At 44.2% G+C, this 15,480-nt stretch overlaps 3 protein-coding genes across 22 annotated transcripts; 2 read left to right on the plus strand and 1 right to left on the minus strand.

Annotated features, from left to right (window-relative positions):
* The first annotated feature begins 138 nt into the window (after positions 1-138).
* On the plus strand, positions 139-2,252 carry hint2 (histidine triad nucleotide binding protein 2). 2 transcript variants are annotated; one of them, XM_029829412.1, is made up of 5 exons: positions 139-498; positions 629-778; positions 893-997; positions 1,799-1,871; positions 1,958-2,246. In XM_029829412.1, the coding sequence occupies exons 1-5, from the start codon at positions 283-285 to the stop codon at positions 2,047-2,049; spliced, it is 636 nt and encodes a 211-aa protein (XP_029685272.1). In that variant the 5' UTR covers positions 139-282; the 3' UTR covers positions 2,050-2,246. The 2 variants fall into 2 exon arrangements, with proteins under 2 accessions (XP_029685272.1, XP_003975269.2); XM_003975220.3 differs by having other exon boundaries at positions 145-369; positions 1,958-2,252.
* A 155-nt stretch (positions 2,253-2,407) lies between these two features.
* On the plus strand, positions 2,408-10,808 carry LOC101073483 (long-chain-fatty-acid--CoA ligase ACSBG2-like). 19 transcript variants are annotated; one of them, XM_029829400.1, is made up of 16 exons: positions 2,408-2,603; positions 3,810-3,841; positions 3,933-3,999; positions 4,106-4,257; positions 5,999-6,243; positions 6,594-6,682; positions 6,845-6,965; positions 7,037-7,117; positions 7,242-7,391; positions 7,543-7,710; positions 7,778-7,959; positions 8,063-8,296; positions 8,399-8,616; positions 8,777-8,916; positions 8,991-9,234; positions 9,521-10,808. In XM_029829400.1, the coding sequence occupies exons 3-16, from the start codon at positions 3,944-3,946 to the stop codon at positions 9,601-9,603; spliced, it is 2,163 nt and encodes a 720-aa protein (XP_029685260.1). In that variant the 5' UTR covers positions 2,408-2,603; positions 3,810-3,841; positions 3,933-3,943; the 3' UTR covers positions 9,604-10,808. The 19 variants fall into 19 exon arrangements, with proteins under 19 accessions (XP_029685260.1, XP_029685263.1, XP_029685267.1 ...); XM_029829403.1 differs by having other exon boundaries at positions 4,109-4,257; XM_029829407.1 differs by having other exon boundaries at positions 4,172-4,257.
* A 161-nt stretch (positions 10,809-10,969) lies between these two features.
* On the minus strand, positions 10,970-15,453 carry LOC101073255 (long-chain-fatty-acid--CoA ligase ACSBG2-like). Its single transcript, XM_003975218.3, has 12 exons — positions 15,111-15,453; positions 14,528-14,616; positions 14,245-14,365; positions 14,093-14,173; positions 13,820-13,969; positions 13,575-13,742; positions 13,318-13,499; positions 12,982-13,215; positions 12,502-12,719; positions 12,104-12,243; positions 11,786-12,029; positions 10,970-11,573 (listed from the first exon to the last, which is right to left on the minus strand). Exons 1-12 carry the CDS (start codon positions 15,423-15,425, stop codon positions 11,491-11,493), a joined length of 2,025 nt encoding a protein of 674 aa, XP_003975267.1. The 5' UTR covers positions 15,426-15,453; the 3' UTR covers positions 10,970-11,490.
* Between the last annotated feature and the right edge of the window lie 27 nt (positions 15,454-15,480).

The following is a 15,480-nucleotide window of genomic DNA, read 5'->3' on the forward strand; positions in this document are numbered from 1 at the left end:
ATGTTATACATTTTTACTCAACGTTGTTACCCAAGTTTTACATTTATAATTTAATAGATGATAATATACTTCCTTTTCAATTCAAGAGCGTTGCAAACAACACAATGTTATGCAGTCACTGACAAATTTGTCCTAATATGGTCAGTGTCTGTTTCTCTTGTGGTTCCTGAATGCAACATCATGCTTTAATCTAGTTGTTGAACTCATGCTGACAAACCGTGGTGTTGAAAGATCCAATATCTATTTTTGATTTTTGATACGCAGAGTTATCTTACACTAGCTATGTATATTCATCGGGTTTTACGCACACAGTTCTACGGGTCCGGAAGAACTTGTATTGCCCGTCTCCGACATATTTGGCTAGCCGAGGTAGCTATGCTGAAAATGAACTGTGTTGTGGTTATTACTTTGTTTTCGTTAACTAGAGCAGCTCATTCGGAAATCTGTCCTGTCAGGGTTGGTGGTGACTGTGGGTCACAAGTGTCCCACCACGAAGAGGTCTGGTTTATTGCACCCTTCAATTAGTGTGATCCCCCCTTGTTCATGTGTTGTGTTTTTGCACGCTGCAGCATCAATCGTATCGATGGTTCTTTTTGTGCATATCGCCTGTCTGTGTGTTGACCCACAGAAACCCACCCAGAGACCACTGTGCACCAAGAGCGATGAGGTGAGACTGGCAGAGGAGGCTTTCAAGAAGTATGGTAACCCAGCTCCAACCATTTTCTCCAAAGTGATTGACAAAAGCATCCCTGCAGACATCATCTATGAAGATGAGAAGGTACATATGTGACCCAGAAATGCATCAACATATAGCATAGATGCGTTATATGATATAGGCCAAAGCAATTTACACTAAACTGGTCCTGTTTGATGGTAAATTTGTGTTTATCAGTGTTTGGCATTCAGGGACATCAGTCCACAAGCACCAGTTCATTTTCTGGTTATTCCAAGGGTCCCTATTCCCAGAATCAGCGAGGCCAAAGAGGATGATGCTGAGGTAGGAGTGCGTTATGCTACACATTTGCTGTTGTCTTCATTTATTTTCACTTCATCTGGTGGACGACAGAACTCAAGAAAGCATGCAAAGTTTGAAATCGCACAACAAACCACCCAAGGCAGCTAAGAGAAAGTTTTAGCAACCACTCAAAACCAAAACAAATATCATTGCTCATACAAATCACACAAGAAATAACATTTGCAGACACTACATGTAGCATATTGCTAACACATTGCAATCTAGCATAAATTGATTTCTATTCTAACGTTTTACTTCAAAACTGTGTATTCTGATGGATCTTGATGGTTGTTGAATGCAAATGTTTCGTGTAACAACTCTCATTCATACGTAAACAGCCTTGTAGAAACAGGGTTTCCAGTTTTGTAAAACTAACAAACAAGTTTACATTTGTTGGCTTTCGTTCTCAACTTCTCAACACCCATTTTCAGAACTGCAAATGTTTGTTTTCATCCTTTGTTACTGTCCAACATCACTGATGGTTGGCTTTTTAAAATTGCCTTTAGCTGGTCTTGATGATGCTTGTTTATTGCAAGATTGTAGGACTTGTTTGTTTGTTTAATTGATTGATTGATTGTATCTGGCAAATCAGTTTTAACCAGATTCAGTAGAAATCAGAGAACAGGAAGTTAGAAATTGAGAATATCATTCCCATTATCTGCCCTTGATCACTGATCCTGAATAGGTTTGACACCTGTCTCATGTAAAAACTAGAATAAACCACAGCAGTGGGTTTTCCCCTCCTCCTGATTTTTTAAAATTAATTTCTCCTTGTCCTTTCAGCTTTTAGGACATTTGTTGATTGTTGCCAAAAAGGTGGCCGCGCAGGAGTCTCTAAACGAGGGCTACAGAGTAGGTAAGAGACCGACTTCTGTTGCGAGCAATAATCCACCTGCAGTCATTTTTGTGCACACTGAATTCACAAGTTTCTGTCCTCTGCAGTGATTAATGATGGAAAACACGGTGCTCAGTCAGTTTACCACCTTCATGTCCACGTGCTGGGAGGAAGACAGCTGACATGGCCTCCTGGATAATAGTGATCCTGTCGATATGTCTGTTCTCATGTGTTTTCCCTTTGAACATATGATGAATATAATCACCCCTTAAGTCAAACGCTTCAATCCACTTTTATGGACAAAAACGCTGCAATGTAGATCTTGGCTCATGTATCTTTTAAAAATAAAAAGTGATGGCAGTACTTTTAATATGGCTGAAAATAAAGGATCATTATTGGAAAGATGAAAGCTCAGGTGTTTAATATAGCGTCGATGGGAGTGAACCAAGTACCAGCTCAGCAATTTCAGTGCGATCAATAAAATCTGCAGAGGTAGAAACATCTGTTTGCACAGCTGCTCCCCTGACGCGTGCAGCATGTGCCGTTATCAGGGAGCATATGCAGACAGATGTGGGGGAATGGTGGCGTGACTCCTGATTAGGGTTATTGTGGGTAACGGGAGCACAGGTCACCCGGGGAAGCGTGTCGTAACTTCATCGTCCCGCAGATAACCCCTCGTTTCTTTTTTTTTTGTAACTTCTACAGGTTGATGGCTTCCACGGACTATCGAGGCGTTTGTGCGATACAGAGCAGGTTTTATTTCAATGTTAGCTTTATCTCTGCCGCGCTTCATGGTGCATTTCTAATGACTAACCGGCCTTCTTAAACTCTGGCTTTTTAACACTGCTTCTTAATATATTTCTCCTGCGGTGCTGGTTTTGGAGTTTCTAGTTGCTGGTTATAATTCCCATAAAGTGAGCAGAATCTGTAGCAAAAAGCTTTGCAAAAACTATTTAAAATAGGTTGTCATGAATGAAACTATAAACATACATTATTCAAATATATCCTAATATTAATCAATTGATATTTGTTTGCTAAGACCTTTTACTTTAAAAGGTTTAAAGTGTTTTAGAAGAATTTTCTGAGACATGGACAATTGTGGAGGCCCAACACAACACCCCTGTGGTACACCTGTGCCACATTAAGTTCAACAATAGTGGGACCAGATTACTGTTTTGGGTTTGAGCTCTTTTAAAGATATAAAACCAGTTTATGGACTGTTCATCTGCTCAACCTCCTAAATTATTGAATAGATACAAACAATGCCGTGACTGATTAGTCCCAGACATCAGGTATATTACGTCATTTACAAAAAAAAGCAACATCTTGTGCTCTTTGGTCTGTCTGCCTCTAGCCCACGGATGATTAACCAGAGTCTGCACTGGAAGGTGGTGCCATTGTTGTTTGATCAATGCCGTCATCACAGTCACTCTTTGGGTTTGACCATTTTGATTGGTTTTTGCTCAATGCTAAACAAACAGCAGGAGGCAAAAACCACATCCCTACGGGCTTTTGCACATTCAGGCTGAACATCGGAAACAGTGAGAAACTCAGACGGGCATTAGTCATTTTTCTTTTAAGACTGGAGTATTTGAGGAAAGCATCTTTCTGGGTAATGTACAAATCCAAGACCTGCCTGGAATCGAGGTTGTTGCCTTTTGGGATGCAACTTTGGTTCTTTTAAGTGTTACCGTGCCGTGACAAACATGGGTGATATGCCATAAATGCATCTCTTTTGGCAGACACAAGTGATCATATTTCACAGGTTGTTTTTTGTGTTGTTTTTTTTTAGCTTGTGGCTTTTTAGTAGACGTTTACAGTGTAGTCTCACTGGATAGAGGTGTTTCACTGACAGGCTGACTTCTTTTTCAGGCATGATAAACTCTCTCATTTTGCTCAGAGGTCTTATTTGTGGGTGAATTATAAAAACTAAAATTTCATGTTCTTTCTCTGGTGAAGGTGGTTGTGAGCAGCTGTGGTGTGTTTGTCATGTATGTTCAGAATACTTATTTTTTCCTTTTGTAACGGACAAGTGAGGGGATTTGATGCTTACTACATGCTTTGCTTCTTCTGTTTCTTCAGCTGATGCCACAATGAGCGTCCAACAAGATTCCATTAAAGGGAACGCTGTTGCAGTGGAGGAAAGCAGGTATGTCACAATGCTGTTTAAGTTTTTTGTTTAAGTTTTCTTGTTATTACAGATGTAAAAATGATGTTTTCCCAGGTTTTGGTGATCAGCTCTCTGTCTTTTTCAGCAGTAATCTACCAAATATGCAGACTGGCTCGAATTTCAGAAACTTTGGCTTTGCTCCATCCCTCAGAGAAGCTGCTGCCACAGCAGAAGAGAGAGAAGCCTCACCAACAAGGACCAAGCAGACAGCCGCTTCCAAAATACAGCATGAAACAGGTGACAAGCAGCTAAATGTTGGAGAGAAAATGATTGATGAATGACTTCTATGGACTTAAACGTGTTTCAATGTGAAGGTCAATTAATGACAGGTTTAAAGTAGTTTAAAACTCCATTTAACTCCAGAGAAATCTATGATAAAAAATCCTTGAGGCTTTTGAACAAATTGTTTACTGTGAATCTTCTCCAGATTTAACCCTTGACGGTTTCAAGCAGATTGTTTCAAATAATTTTATTAATTTTCAAAAGAGCATTCAAGCTGCAGGCCACAGAGTGCAACCTCCATTTTTGTCTTCAATTAGATGAGACCAACTCCCTTACAGCTTAAAATTGCCGTTCCCCTGGCTTTTCTTTTTAAATTTTACAAGTTATTTACACTTCGATCAACCATGAGCATCACTCTCACGTCTCACTTTGTAAATATTCTAGAAGGGAAAGCACCTTTCTTCTTTTTTTTGACACCAATAATATGGGACCGTACTTATCCTGCATCAAGGTGAACAAAGAAAGTTCCTGACACCAGACACCATTGCCTCTCCCTGAAATGTTTACTGTATGATAAAAATGGTAAATAGTGCTCTAAACCACCCCCCCCCTCCCCCACCCTGTCCTAGACGAAAACAGAGAAAACAGGACCTGTCACACATCCAATGACTGAGCCTTAATCATAACTTCTAGCTCACTAAACTTTAATCCTGTTACTTAGGGGAGACTCTCTAACACACACAAAAAAAAGAGGAAAACACATATTACGCCACAAAGACAAGCAAAACAGCAATTAATTAAATGTAATTTAAACATTCAAGCGATGTGCAAATTTAGATTAAATCCCTCATCAAGGCTGACTGGGGTCCTTCAAGCAGTACCATATGTGGCCACTTGAGGGCAGAGTGGCCGAAGGAGCCTTAGCATAGCACAGCGAGAAGGATACAGTCCCCCGTGGGGGCAAGTTATAAGTTCAAAGGTTAGACGTGCCTGCATAAATTTAGTGCATTAAACAGGCTAAAGGCACACAATAATGCATTGCACAGATAAAACAGAATGCTGCATCCAGGAATCCCCAAAATACAACAACCAAAATAGCAGGATGGAGAAAGAATCCAGGCCAACTTAAACGCAGATATTTGAATCTTATAGTTGTGTTTCCTTTATCCACACAGATAAAACAGTGCTGGTCACAGGACAAGGCCTATTTTAAACTGCTCATTCTGCCTCAACTTTGATTATTTGACCAGGGTCCAACAAAACAGGTGGGGAGTAAATTAAGAGGGGAAAAAAACACGTCGGGAATAAAGAACAGATTACCGGTGAGCAGGATTGGTGCTGACAATGCTCTGCATGATTAGGCCTTTAACATACGTCAGTTGCACTTCATGGGGAAGAGTACCCACATCTGGAAAATGTCATTTACCCAGTAGGAAAGCAGTGATCACAAAACTGCTGAGCAGTGTTTGATGACTTGCATTGCAACAATGGGGATTTTAAAAATACGTGGAATAAAAATAGTACCGTAACCTGATAGGCAGCTTTGATGGATAATTGTGTGCTTCCTCTTTTATATCAGGTGCCTTAAATTCCTCAGAACACAATGTCTATTTGTGCTGACAAGTTGTTCCCCTCATTGTTCACGCCTCTCCTTTAGACACTGAAAAAAACCTTGAAATATAAAAGCAAAAGCTAAACAATCCCTCCTTAAAGAATGAAACAGAAGCATTTCCCCTTTATTTTCCTCTAATGACAGCTTCATCTACAGCACCAGCTGATCAGCTGTGGAGCACCAGCAGAGACCAGGCAGTCAGGCTGAGGATGGAGGGCTCGGGTCCGGCCTCGCGCCCCCCTCTAACCATCCATCAAATGTTCCTGGGGACTTTGGAAAACTATGGAGACCACCCGGCCTTGGTTTACAAAGAGGAAGGCCAGTGGGTAAAGCTGACGTACAGGCAGTATTATCAGCAGTGCCGGGCAGCTGCTAAAAGCTTCCTCAAGGTTTGAAAAAGCCATAAATTACATCACTGTAAACATGAGAAAATGTTTGGGGAACAACTGCAATTTTATGAAACAGTTTCAGATTATTTACATACATTTACGCGGTAGCAGAATGTACCGTACTGTAAATTATGTTAGGTTTGCTCTGGGCCTCAACTAATAAGGCTCAATGTCAATAGGTCACATTTATATTCATTATCCCATTCCATATCTTTCAGCATGCTGGAGTGTGTGGAATCTCTTGTTTCATGAACATATTTGCAGTCACCTGTAACAGCAGAGATGTGATCGGTCTTTACCAAATATATGATTTCTTTAAAAACAAATACGCACGCCTTGTCTCCTTGTAGCTGGGGCTGGAGCGATACCACGGCGTGGGGATCCTGGGCTTCAACGCTCCTGAGTGGTTCATCTCAGACGTCGGCTGCATCTTAGCGGGGTGAGCTCGTGTTTGTGCCCTGATGCAGCTGATAGACACACTATGCGTATGCACTGCTGCGCATTTGGTTTATCAGCTGCTTGAAAATGGCCTTTAGACGCTCAGGAATCCCACTGAAGGACGTTAAGGGAATTCTTCTCCCCTATCTGATTTGTTCTGTAGGGGTTTAGCAACTGGAATCTACACCACCAACTCACCTGAGGCCTGTCAGTACGTGGCCGCCAACTGCGAGGCCAACGTCCTGGTGGTGGAGAACCAAGCCCAGCTGGACAAAATCCTGAAGGTCCGCAGCACTTGGGCGTCCGCAGAGATTCTAAAACCTCAGCGTCGTATTTAAACAGTTGTTCTCGACAGGTGAAAGATCAACTCCCCCACCTGAAAGCTATCGTGCAGTATAAAGGCTCGCTGAAGCAGAAGCTGCCGTTCCTCTACACAGTAGGTTCAGTCCGTAAACCCTCTGGTGATGGAGACCAGCCACGTCCTCACTCTCCATCGGTGCGTCCGCTGATGAGCGTCGGAGGTCGGGCTGGATTTGGCAGATGTTGCTGTGTGTCTGCAGTGGGAGGAGTTCATGAAGCTGGGGGAGGAGGTGTCTGAGGAGCAGCTGAACGCGGTGATCGACAGTCTCCGGGCCAACGAGTGCTGCAGCCTCATCTATACGTCCGGAACCACCGGCAACCCAAAAGGAGTCATGTTGAGCCACGACAACGTGAGTCAGGCAAAGTCTTGTTGTGCTCATGAACGTGAGCACTGAAAGATCTATTTCCAAGAGCTCAGCTTAACATTTCAAGCTTGAATCGATAGTAACAGACAACGTTTGATGCTCCCGTCTGTGATCTCTGTGGTTTCTTCTCATGCAGCTGACATGGACAGCCAGCGCAACACAGGACAAACTAAAGTTTAAAGAAGCCGGGGAGGTGCTGATCAGTTACCTGCCGCTCAGCCACATGGCAGCCCAGATGTTTGAAATCTGGATCAGTATTTGGATGGCTTCTACCGTCTACTTTGCAGAGCCTGATGCCCTCAAAGTAAGGACCTATGAACCTGATTGGAAAAGGAATCTTTCAAATTTTGAACATAATTTCTGTTTTCCAGGGCTCTTTGGGAACCACCCTGGAAGAGGTTCACCCAACCTGTTTCCTGGGAGTTCCTCGGGTTTGGGAGAAGATGCAGGAGAAGATGAAAGCTGTCGGTGCCAAAGCCTCACCGATGAGGAAGAGGGTGGCAGACTGGGCCAAATCTGTAGGCCTGCAGTATAGTTACAGCGCAATGAACGGGTGAGGCGACATCCGGGAGAACAACACGCAGTTTATTGCAAATGGTCTCCTTAAAGACATCACTAGTTACCAACGGATCTTTTTTTGTAATGTGGATCTACAGACACAATGTGGTACCATGGGGCTATACGCTGGCTAATAATCTGGTGTTAAAGAAGGTGCATGCTGCTCTGGGCTTGGACCGGTGCCGGATCAGTGCCACAGGTGCCGCACCTATCAGTAAAGAGACTCTGAATTACTTTATGAGCCTGAACATCCCTATTATGGAGATGTATGGCATGAGTGAGAGCTCTGGCCCCCACTATGTTTCCTGTAATGAAGAATATCGCATCACCAGGTCAGCAGATATCATCAAATGACTTAGAAATATCATATAACGTCACAATATTACGTAATACCACCCATAATGCATTTTGATTTGCGAGTGTTTCTTTTCCAGCTGTGGAAAGGCACTTCCGGGCTGCAAGATAAAGCTGGACAACCCTGACGAGGACGGGAACGGAGAGATATGCTTATGGGGTCGAAACATCTTTATGGGCTACCTGAACATGCCTGACAAAACAGCAGAAGCCGTCGATCAGGAGGGCTGGCTGTACTCTGGAGATCTGGGAAAACACGACCAGGATGGATTCCTGTATATCACAGGAAGGATCAAAGGTGGGTCATGGCTAAAACATTCTTACATTTATAGAAGACAAGTTACTTGTGATGCAAAATCAAAAAACGTTCCCTGCAAATGGCCTTTTTTAGCTGTATTACAGGACATTTTGATGCTCAATACAATATGACATTTCCTTTTTTTTTTATTCCTGCACAGAACTGATCATCACAGCGGGTGGGGAGAACATCCCCCCGGTGCCCATCGAGGAGGCGCTGAAGGCCGAGGTTCCCATCATCAGCAACGCCATGCTGCTCGGAGACAAGCTCAAGTTCCTCTCCATGCTGGTCACTCTCAAGGTAACACGCAGACGCTCACCGCCACAACATCCATGAAAGGGCACAACGATAACGACCCTTTCTGCTTTGCTCAGTGCGTCGTGAACGACAGCGGCGAGCCCACGGACAAACTGAGCCCCGAGGCCTTGGATGTGTGCAGACAGCTCGGCATCACGGCCACTAAAGTGTCTGAGATCATCGCCAACAGGGAGCCGGCCGTCTATAATTCCATTCAGGAGGGCATGGAGCGCGTCAACGCCAGAGCCACGTCCAACGCCCAGAAGGCCCAGAAGTTCACCATACTGGAGCGAGACTTCTCCGTCGGCGGAGGAGAACTTGGTCAGTGAATGATTGGTTTTTCCATTCAAGCCAGAGCAAAACAAATGCTGTCAGAGTTTAGAGAAGTCACCGTGACATTCTTTGATTTTAATCTAGGCCATTTAAAAAAAAAAAAGAAAAGCACCATGAGAGCGCACCAAGTGTCTGACAGCATTCCAGTCATGTTTGCTCCAGCGTGTTTTTGTCAAGATGCTGAAGCTGAACTCAGCTGTTCCTGTTTCAGGAGAAACTGAATCTCTTTAAACACTAACTGAGCTCTTCTTGATTTTCACATTTGTCCGTGCAGGACCGACCATGAAACTGAGGAGGCCCATTGTGATGAAGATGTACCAGGAGAAAATCAATGAAATGTACGCAGGGGCAAAGTAGTGCAGCAGAGCCTCACTGCAGAGATAAGATGCTGCCTTCAACGTTTATCAAGGTTTTAGATGGACGTCAGATGGAGGAATGCACAAACCTGTCGTCACCCTCATGTTCAGAACCGCATCAATTCGATGTCCACTTGCAGACAAAGCCGCCTCTCTGCCGCCTCTTCATCAGTTGAACTTTCACCCACATCTGTCTCTGAGGTCTGTCGTCAAGAATCAGTTTTAAAATACATGAATGTGATGGAAAATGATGAATCCGCAGTAAAGAGGCAGGCGACTTATCTGCAGCTAAACCTGGGGTGAAAAAAACATTCCATGGATAAAACAGCAGTTTATAGTTAATTTGTGCACATGTATTGATACGTATATTGAAGTATTCTGATAGTATCGAACTGTATTATTGGTTCTTTAAACCAATGATATGTACATGCTTGTATGAAGCATATTTTGCAGTTTGAAGCTAATTGCGTACTACATTTAACTAGAAGAAAAACACTCAGAGCACAGACCTCAAGCAGGTCATATCCCCACATATTAAACGGCTCTTCCTCGTTCTTTTATCAAGAGTTTCTGAAAATGTCATTAAAATCCGTCCATAGCTTCTTGAGTTATTTTGCTATGAAAACAACCAAATGTTGGCTGTCGCAGAAGCCCTTTGGCTGAAGTAATAATCTGCTGCATATACTCTACATTTATACTGTCTGATCGGTCTGCTGTGTTACTGGTTGACCTTGACTTCCACTGGTGATAGAATCTGTTGTTTTCTGCAGCAGCACAACAGACTAACATGCTTGAATATAAACTTTTATATTCCAGCGTCGATCCACAAACACATCAACAGCAGGGAACCTCTGAACTGGAAATACTGGTCGATCCAGCTGTCGACAAATCCAGTTTTCGATTGTTATTTCTGTCTGTATTCTGCCACTAGATGCCTCCAAGTCTCACACACTGGATCTCTAAGATCAAGTCAATGTTCTCTGTGGTCAACAAATCATGCTACAATGCGTGTTATGGAAATAATTGGTGCTGCTCTTATTTGTCATAAATAAGTGTCTTTATTTCTTTTTTTTCTTTTTTTTTTTACAATTTTAAAATTATAGATCTACACTGATCAAAGTTATTTTGTCATGAACATTTGTATTCATCAGTATGTGCTTTTTTTCTTATTGAATGTATATTAAAGGGAAGCTTGTGGTTGTCTGACTGGACTTTATCTTTTTGCTGGACACAATGGGATAGATAAAATAATGGAATATCTGAATAGAGTCTAAATTTCAATTGTTTGTTATAATTCAAAATATGCACACGAAATGCTGTTAGCTTAGCATTAGCTCTGATACCTGTTTTAAAAAAAGGCAAAATCACACTTTGGAAGCAAAGTCTTTACTATCATCACTTGATGTCTATCACAAAATAAATGATTTTCTCATATTACTTTTTCTATCGGTATAAACAGTTTTTCCACACCTATGTGCTTATTTAATGGATTTGCAGTATCGATGTTTGAGTGAAGCCACCAGAAACAACACAGGAACTTGTAGTGCTCTAAAATCCATGATAAAATATCAATGTTTTGTGCTCTGCATCTAAAATTGCACTTTACATTCAACACGAAAAATGGAAATATTATGGGTCTGATTATCATTTTTGATTTACATTTCCTTTGATTTAACTAGGGGCAGAAATGTATCAAAGCAACAATCTTTTCCATTAAATACAGCCTGAAACACAATCTCAATCCTGCATTTGACCTCAGACTTCCTTTGTTCTTCATGCATGAGGGTGACGACAGGTTTGTGCATTCCTCCATCTGACGTCTGTGCGCAGTAAAACCTTGATAAACGTTGAAGGCAGCATCTTATCTCTGCAGTGAGGCTCTGCTGCACTACTTTGCCCCTGCGTACATTTCATTGATTTTCTCCTGGTACATCTTCATCACAATGGGCCTCCTCAGTTTCATGGTCGGTCCTGCACGGACAAATGTGAAAATCAAGAAGAGCTCAGTTAGTGTTTAAAGAGATTCAGTTTCTCCTGAAACAGGAACAGCTGAGTTCAGCTTCAGCATCTTGACAAAAACACGCTGACGCAAACATGACTGGAATGCTGTCAGACACTTGGTGCGCTCTCCTGGTGCATTTGTTTTGCTCTGGCTTAAATGGAAAAACCAATCATTCACTGACCCAGTTCTCCTCCGCCGACGGAGAAGTCTCGCTCCAGTATGGTGAACTTCTGGACCTTCTGGGCGTTGGACGTGGCTCTGGCGTTGACGCGCTCCATGCCCTCCTGAATGGAATTATAGACGGCCGGCTCCCTGTTGGCGATGATCTCAGACACTTTAGTGGCCGCGATGCCGAGCTGTCTGCACACATCCAAGGCCTCGGGGCTCAGTTTGTCCGTGGGCTCGCCGCTGTCGTTCACGACGCACTGAGCAAAGCAGAAAGGGTCGTTATCGTTGTGCCCTTTCATGGATGTTGTGGCGGTGAGCGTCTGCGTGTTACCTTGAGAGTGACCAGCATGGAGAGGAACTTGAGCTTGTCTCCGAGCAGCATGGCGTTGCTGATGATGGGAACCTCGGCCTTCAGCGCCTCCTCGATGGGCACCGGGGGGATGTTCTCCCCACCCGCTGTGATGATCAGTTCTGTGAAAAATACACAGCAACCTACTCAGTCTATACTCAGATGCTCTGTTGCACCCAAAAAGCAAAGCAATAATAAATACAGACTTATGACCAGGAATAAAATGTAATGAAAGACACATTCCAGTTCCACCTATGACTCAGTCATTAGGACCCCACCAAGAGAGTTGTCATCATCTGTGCCTGACATTTTAAGCCATATCATAGTTTCAGATATGGGTTTCATTGGACAGTCCATAGCTGATTGTAACAGCAGCTTACCCTTGATTCTTCCAGTGATGTACAGGAAGTTAAGGTGGTCGTGTTTTCCAAGATCTCCAGAGTGCAGCCAACCTTCTGGATCGATGGCTTCCATTGTTTTGTCGGGCATGTTCAGGTAGCCCATAAAGACGTGGCGACCCCAGAAACATATCTCTCCATTCCCGTCCTTGTCAGGGTTGTCCAGTTTTGTCTTACAGCCTGGCATGACCTTTCCACAGCTAGAACAGAAAAATAATAAATCATAACGGGCAAACATGCAGACCTTATAGGGTACTTAATAATGAATATTCACCCAACACTACTGTATGCTAAGAGCTGGGAGATTTAAACCATAGTGCGCAAATTCTGGTTAGTTAAAATCACTGAACTTACTATGAAATTTATGTCACAAAGGGATATTTCTGTACACACCGACAACGTCTGTGCAAATGCCCCCTAATAACAGACCCAGGTGGCTTGTGCTAATGTGTGCCTGCTGACCTGGTCATGCGATATTCTTCGTTACAGGAGACAGTGTGTGGGCCAGAGCTCTCACTCATTCCATATAGCTCCATCAGAGGGATGTTCAGGCTCATGAAGTAGTCCAGCGTGTCTTTGGTGATGGGTGCAGCGCCTGTGAAGCAGATCTTGCAGCGGTCTAACCCCAGAGCAGCACGCACCTTCGTGAAGACCAGACTATTAGCCAGTCCGAAGCCCCAAGGCACCACGTTCTCTCTAACCCCCAAAAAGATCAACAGTTAATAGGTGGTTAATCATATTTTAAGATTCTCTTAAAAAAAAGACAATTTAATTAGATGATCCTGGTTGTTGTCTCACCCGTTCATTGCACTGTAGTTATACTGCAGACCTATAGCTTTGGCCCAGTCTGCCACCCTCTTCCTCATCGGTGAGGCTTTGGCACCGACAGCTTTCATCTTCTCCTGCATCTTCTCCCAAACCCGAGGAACTCCCAGGAAACAGGTTGGGCGGGCCTCTTTCAGGGTGGTTCCCAGAGAGCCCTGGAACCCAAAAGTTGCACCGTAAAATCTGAACACGATGCACATTTTCTGCTTAATCCTCGCTGCCGGCGTTACCTTGAGGGCATCGGGTTCAGCAAAATAGGTGGTCACAGCGTAACAAATACACATCCACATGTCAAACATCTGCGCTGCGGCGTGGCTGAGGGGCAGATAACTGACCACCACCTCCTCGGCATATTTGAGATTCACCATGGCGAGCGCACTTTGAACTGTCCAGGTCACCTACGCATCAGAACAAAGGTGATCAATGATGAATTATTTCCAGGGAAATCGGAAAGCAGCCAGTCTGAGTGACTCACGTTGTCGTGGCTCAACATGACTCCTTTTGGGTTGCCGGTGGTTCCGGACGTATAGATGAGGCTGCAGCACTCGTTGGCCCGGAGACTGTCGATCACCGCGTTCAGCTGCTCCTCAGACACCTCCTCCCCCAGCTTCATGAACTCCTCCCACTGCGGACACACAGCAACATCTGCCAAATCCAGCCCGACCTCCGCCGCTCATCAGCGGACGCACCGATGGAGAGTGAGGACGTGGCTGGTCTCATCACCAGAGGGTTTAAGGACTGAACCTACTGTGTAGAGGAACGGCAGCTTCTGCTTCAGCGAGCCTTTATACTGCACGATAGCTTTCAGGTGGGGGAGTTGATCTTTCACCTGTCGAGAACAACTGTTTAAATACGACGCTGAGGTTTTAGAATCTCTGCGGACGCCCAAGTGCTGCGGACCTTCAGGATTTTGTCCAGCTGGGCTTGGTTCTCCACCACCAGGACGTTGGCCTCGCAGTTGGCGGCCACGTACTGACAGGCCTCAGGTGAGTTGGTGGTGTAGATTCCAGTTGCTAAACCCCTACAGAACAAATCAGATAAGGGAGAAGAATTCCCTTAACGTCCTTCAGTGGGATTCCTGAGCGTCTAAAGGCCGTTTTCAACCAGCTGATAAACCAAATGCGCAGCAGTGCATACGCATAGTGTGTCTATCAGCTGCATCAGGGCACAAACACGAGCTCACCCCGCTAAGATGCAGCCGATGGCTGAGAAGAACCACTCAGGAGCGTTGAAGCCCAGGATCCCCACGCCGTGGTATCGCTCCAGCCCCAGCTACAAGGAGACAAGGCGTGCGTATTTTTCTTTTAATCAACGTGCATCTTTAATGACAACGTTGACCTCGTTTGGGAAGCTACAGCAGAGCATGGTCAAACACGGCCATGAAACAGGAGACGCAAGGCGAACTGTCAACCCCGCACGCCCAAGTGTTGGCTTTCAACAGTTCTCACACTAGGACACCACCGTCCTGCAGTATTTTCAAATCAAACGGTGGAGTACATATTTGGTGTTGTTCAGGCTCTCTAGCTCATAGAACAGATGTCAGACATGATAAAGTACTGGTCTTTTTTCTCTGCTCTTTGAAACAAACGTCAGTATGACATTAAACAGCTGACCTTTTTGTTTTAATCTTTACGACTGTTTACATAGAAACAGCAGGATGACTATTATAGTAGTTCTATAGAACTTTGTTTAAAGTAAAGTGCCTTTAAAACCCCCCAAAATAGAAGCCTCACAATATAGAAAAAGCAAATTGTATGCAATCAAACCTTGAGGAAGCTTTTAGCAGCTGCCCGGCACTGCTGATAATACTGCCTGTACGTCAGCTTCACCCACTGGCCTTCCTTTTTGTATGCCAAGGCCGGGTGGTCTCCATAGTTTTCCAAAGTCCCCAGGAACATCTGATGGATGGTTAAGGGAGTGCGTGAAGCCGGACCCGAGCCCTCCATCCTCAGCCTGACTGCCTGGTCTCTGCTGGTGCTCCATAGCTGATCAGCCGGGGCCAGAGCTGGCACTGCGTTTGTTGGTGACAGAGGAACTGCCTTGGGTTCCTCCGTATTTGGACAACACGGGCAGCCCGCCATTTCAGAAATCGCAGAAGTCAAGGGGCTCAGAGAATCACGCACAGCTCGCCCTTTA

The sequence above is a fragment of the Takifugu rubripes genome, chromosome 21 (assembly GCF_901000725.2).
Source record: "Takifugu rubripes chromosome 21, fTakRub1.2, whole genome shotgun sequence".
In the NCBI taxonomy this organism is placed as follows: domain Eukaryota; kingdom Metazoa; phylum Chordata; class Actinopteri; order Tetraodontiformes; family Tetraodontidae; genus Takifugu; species Takifugu rubripes.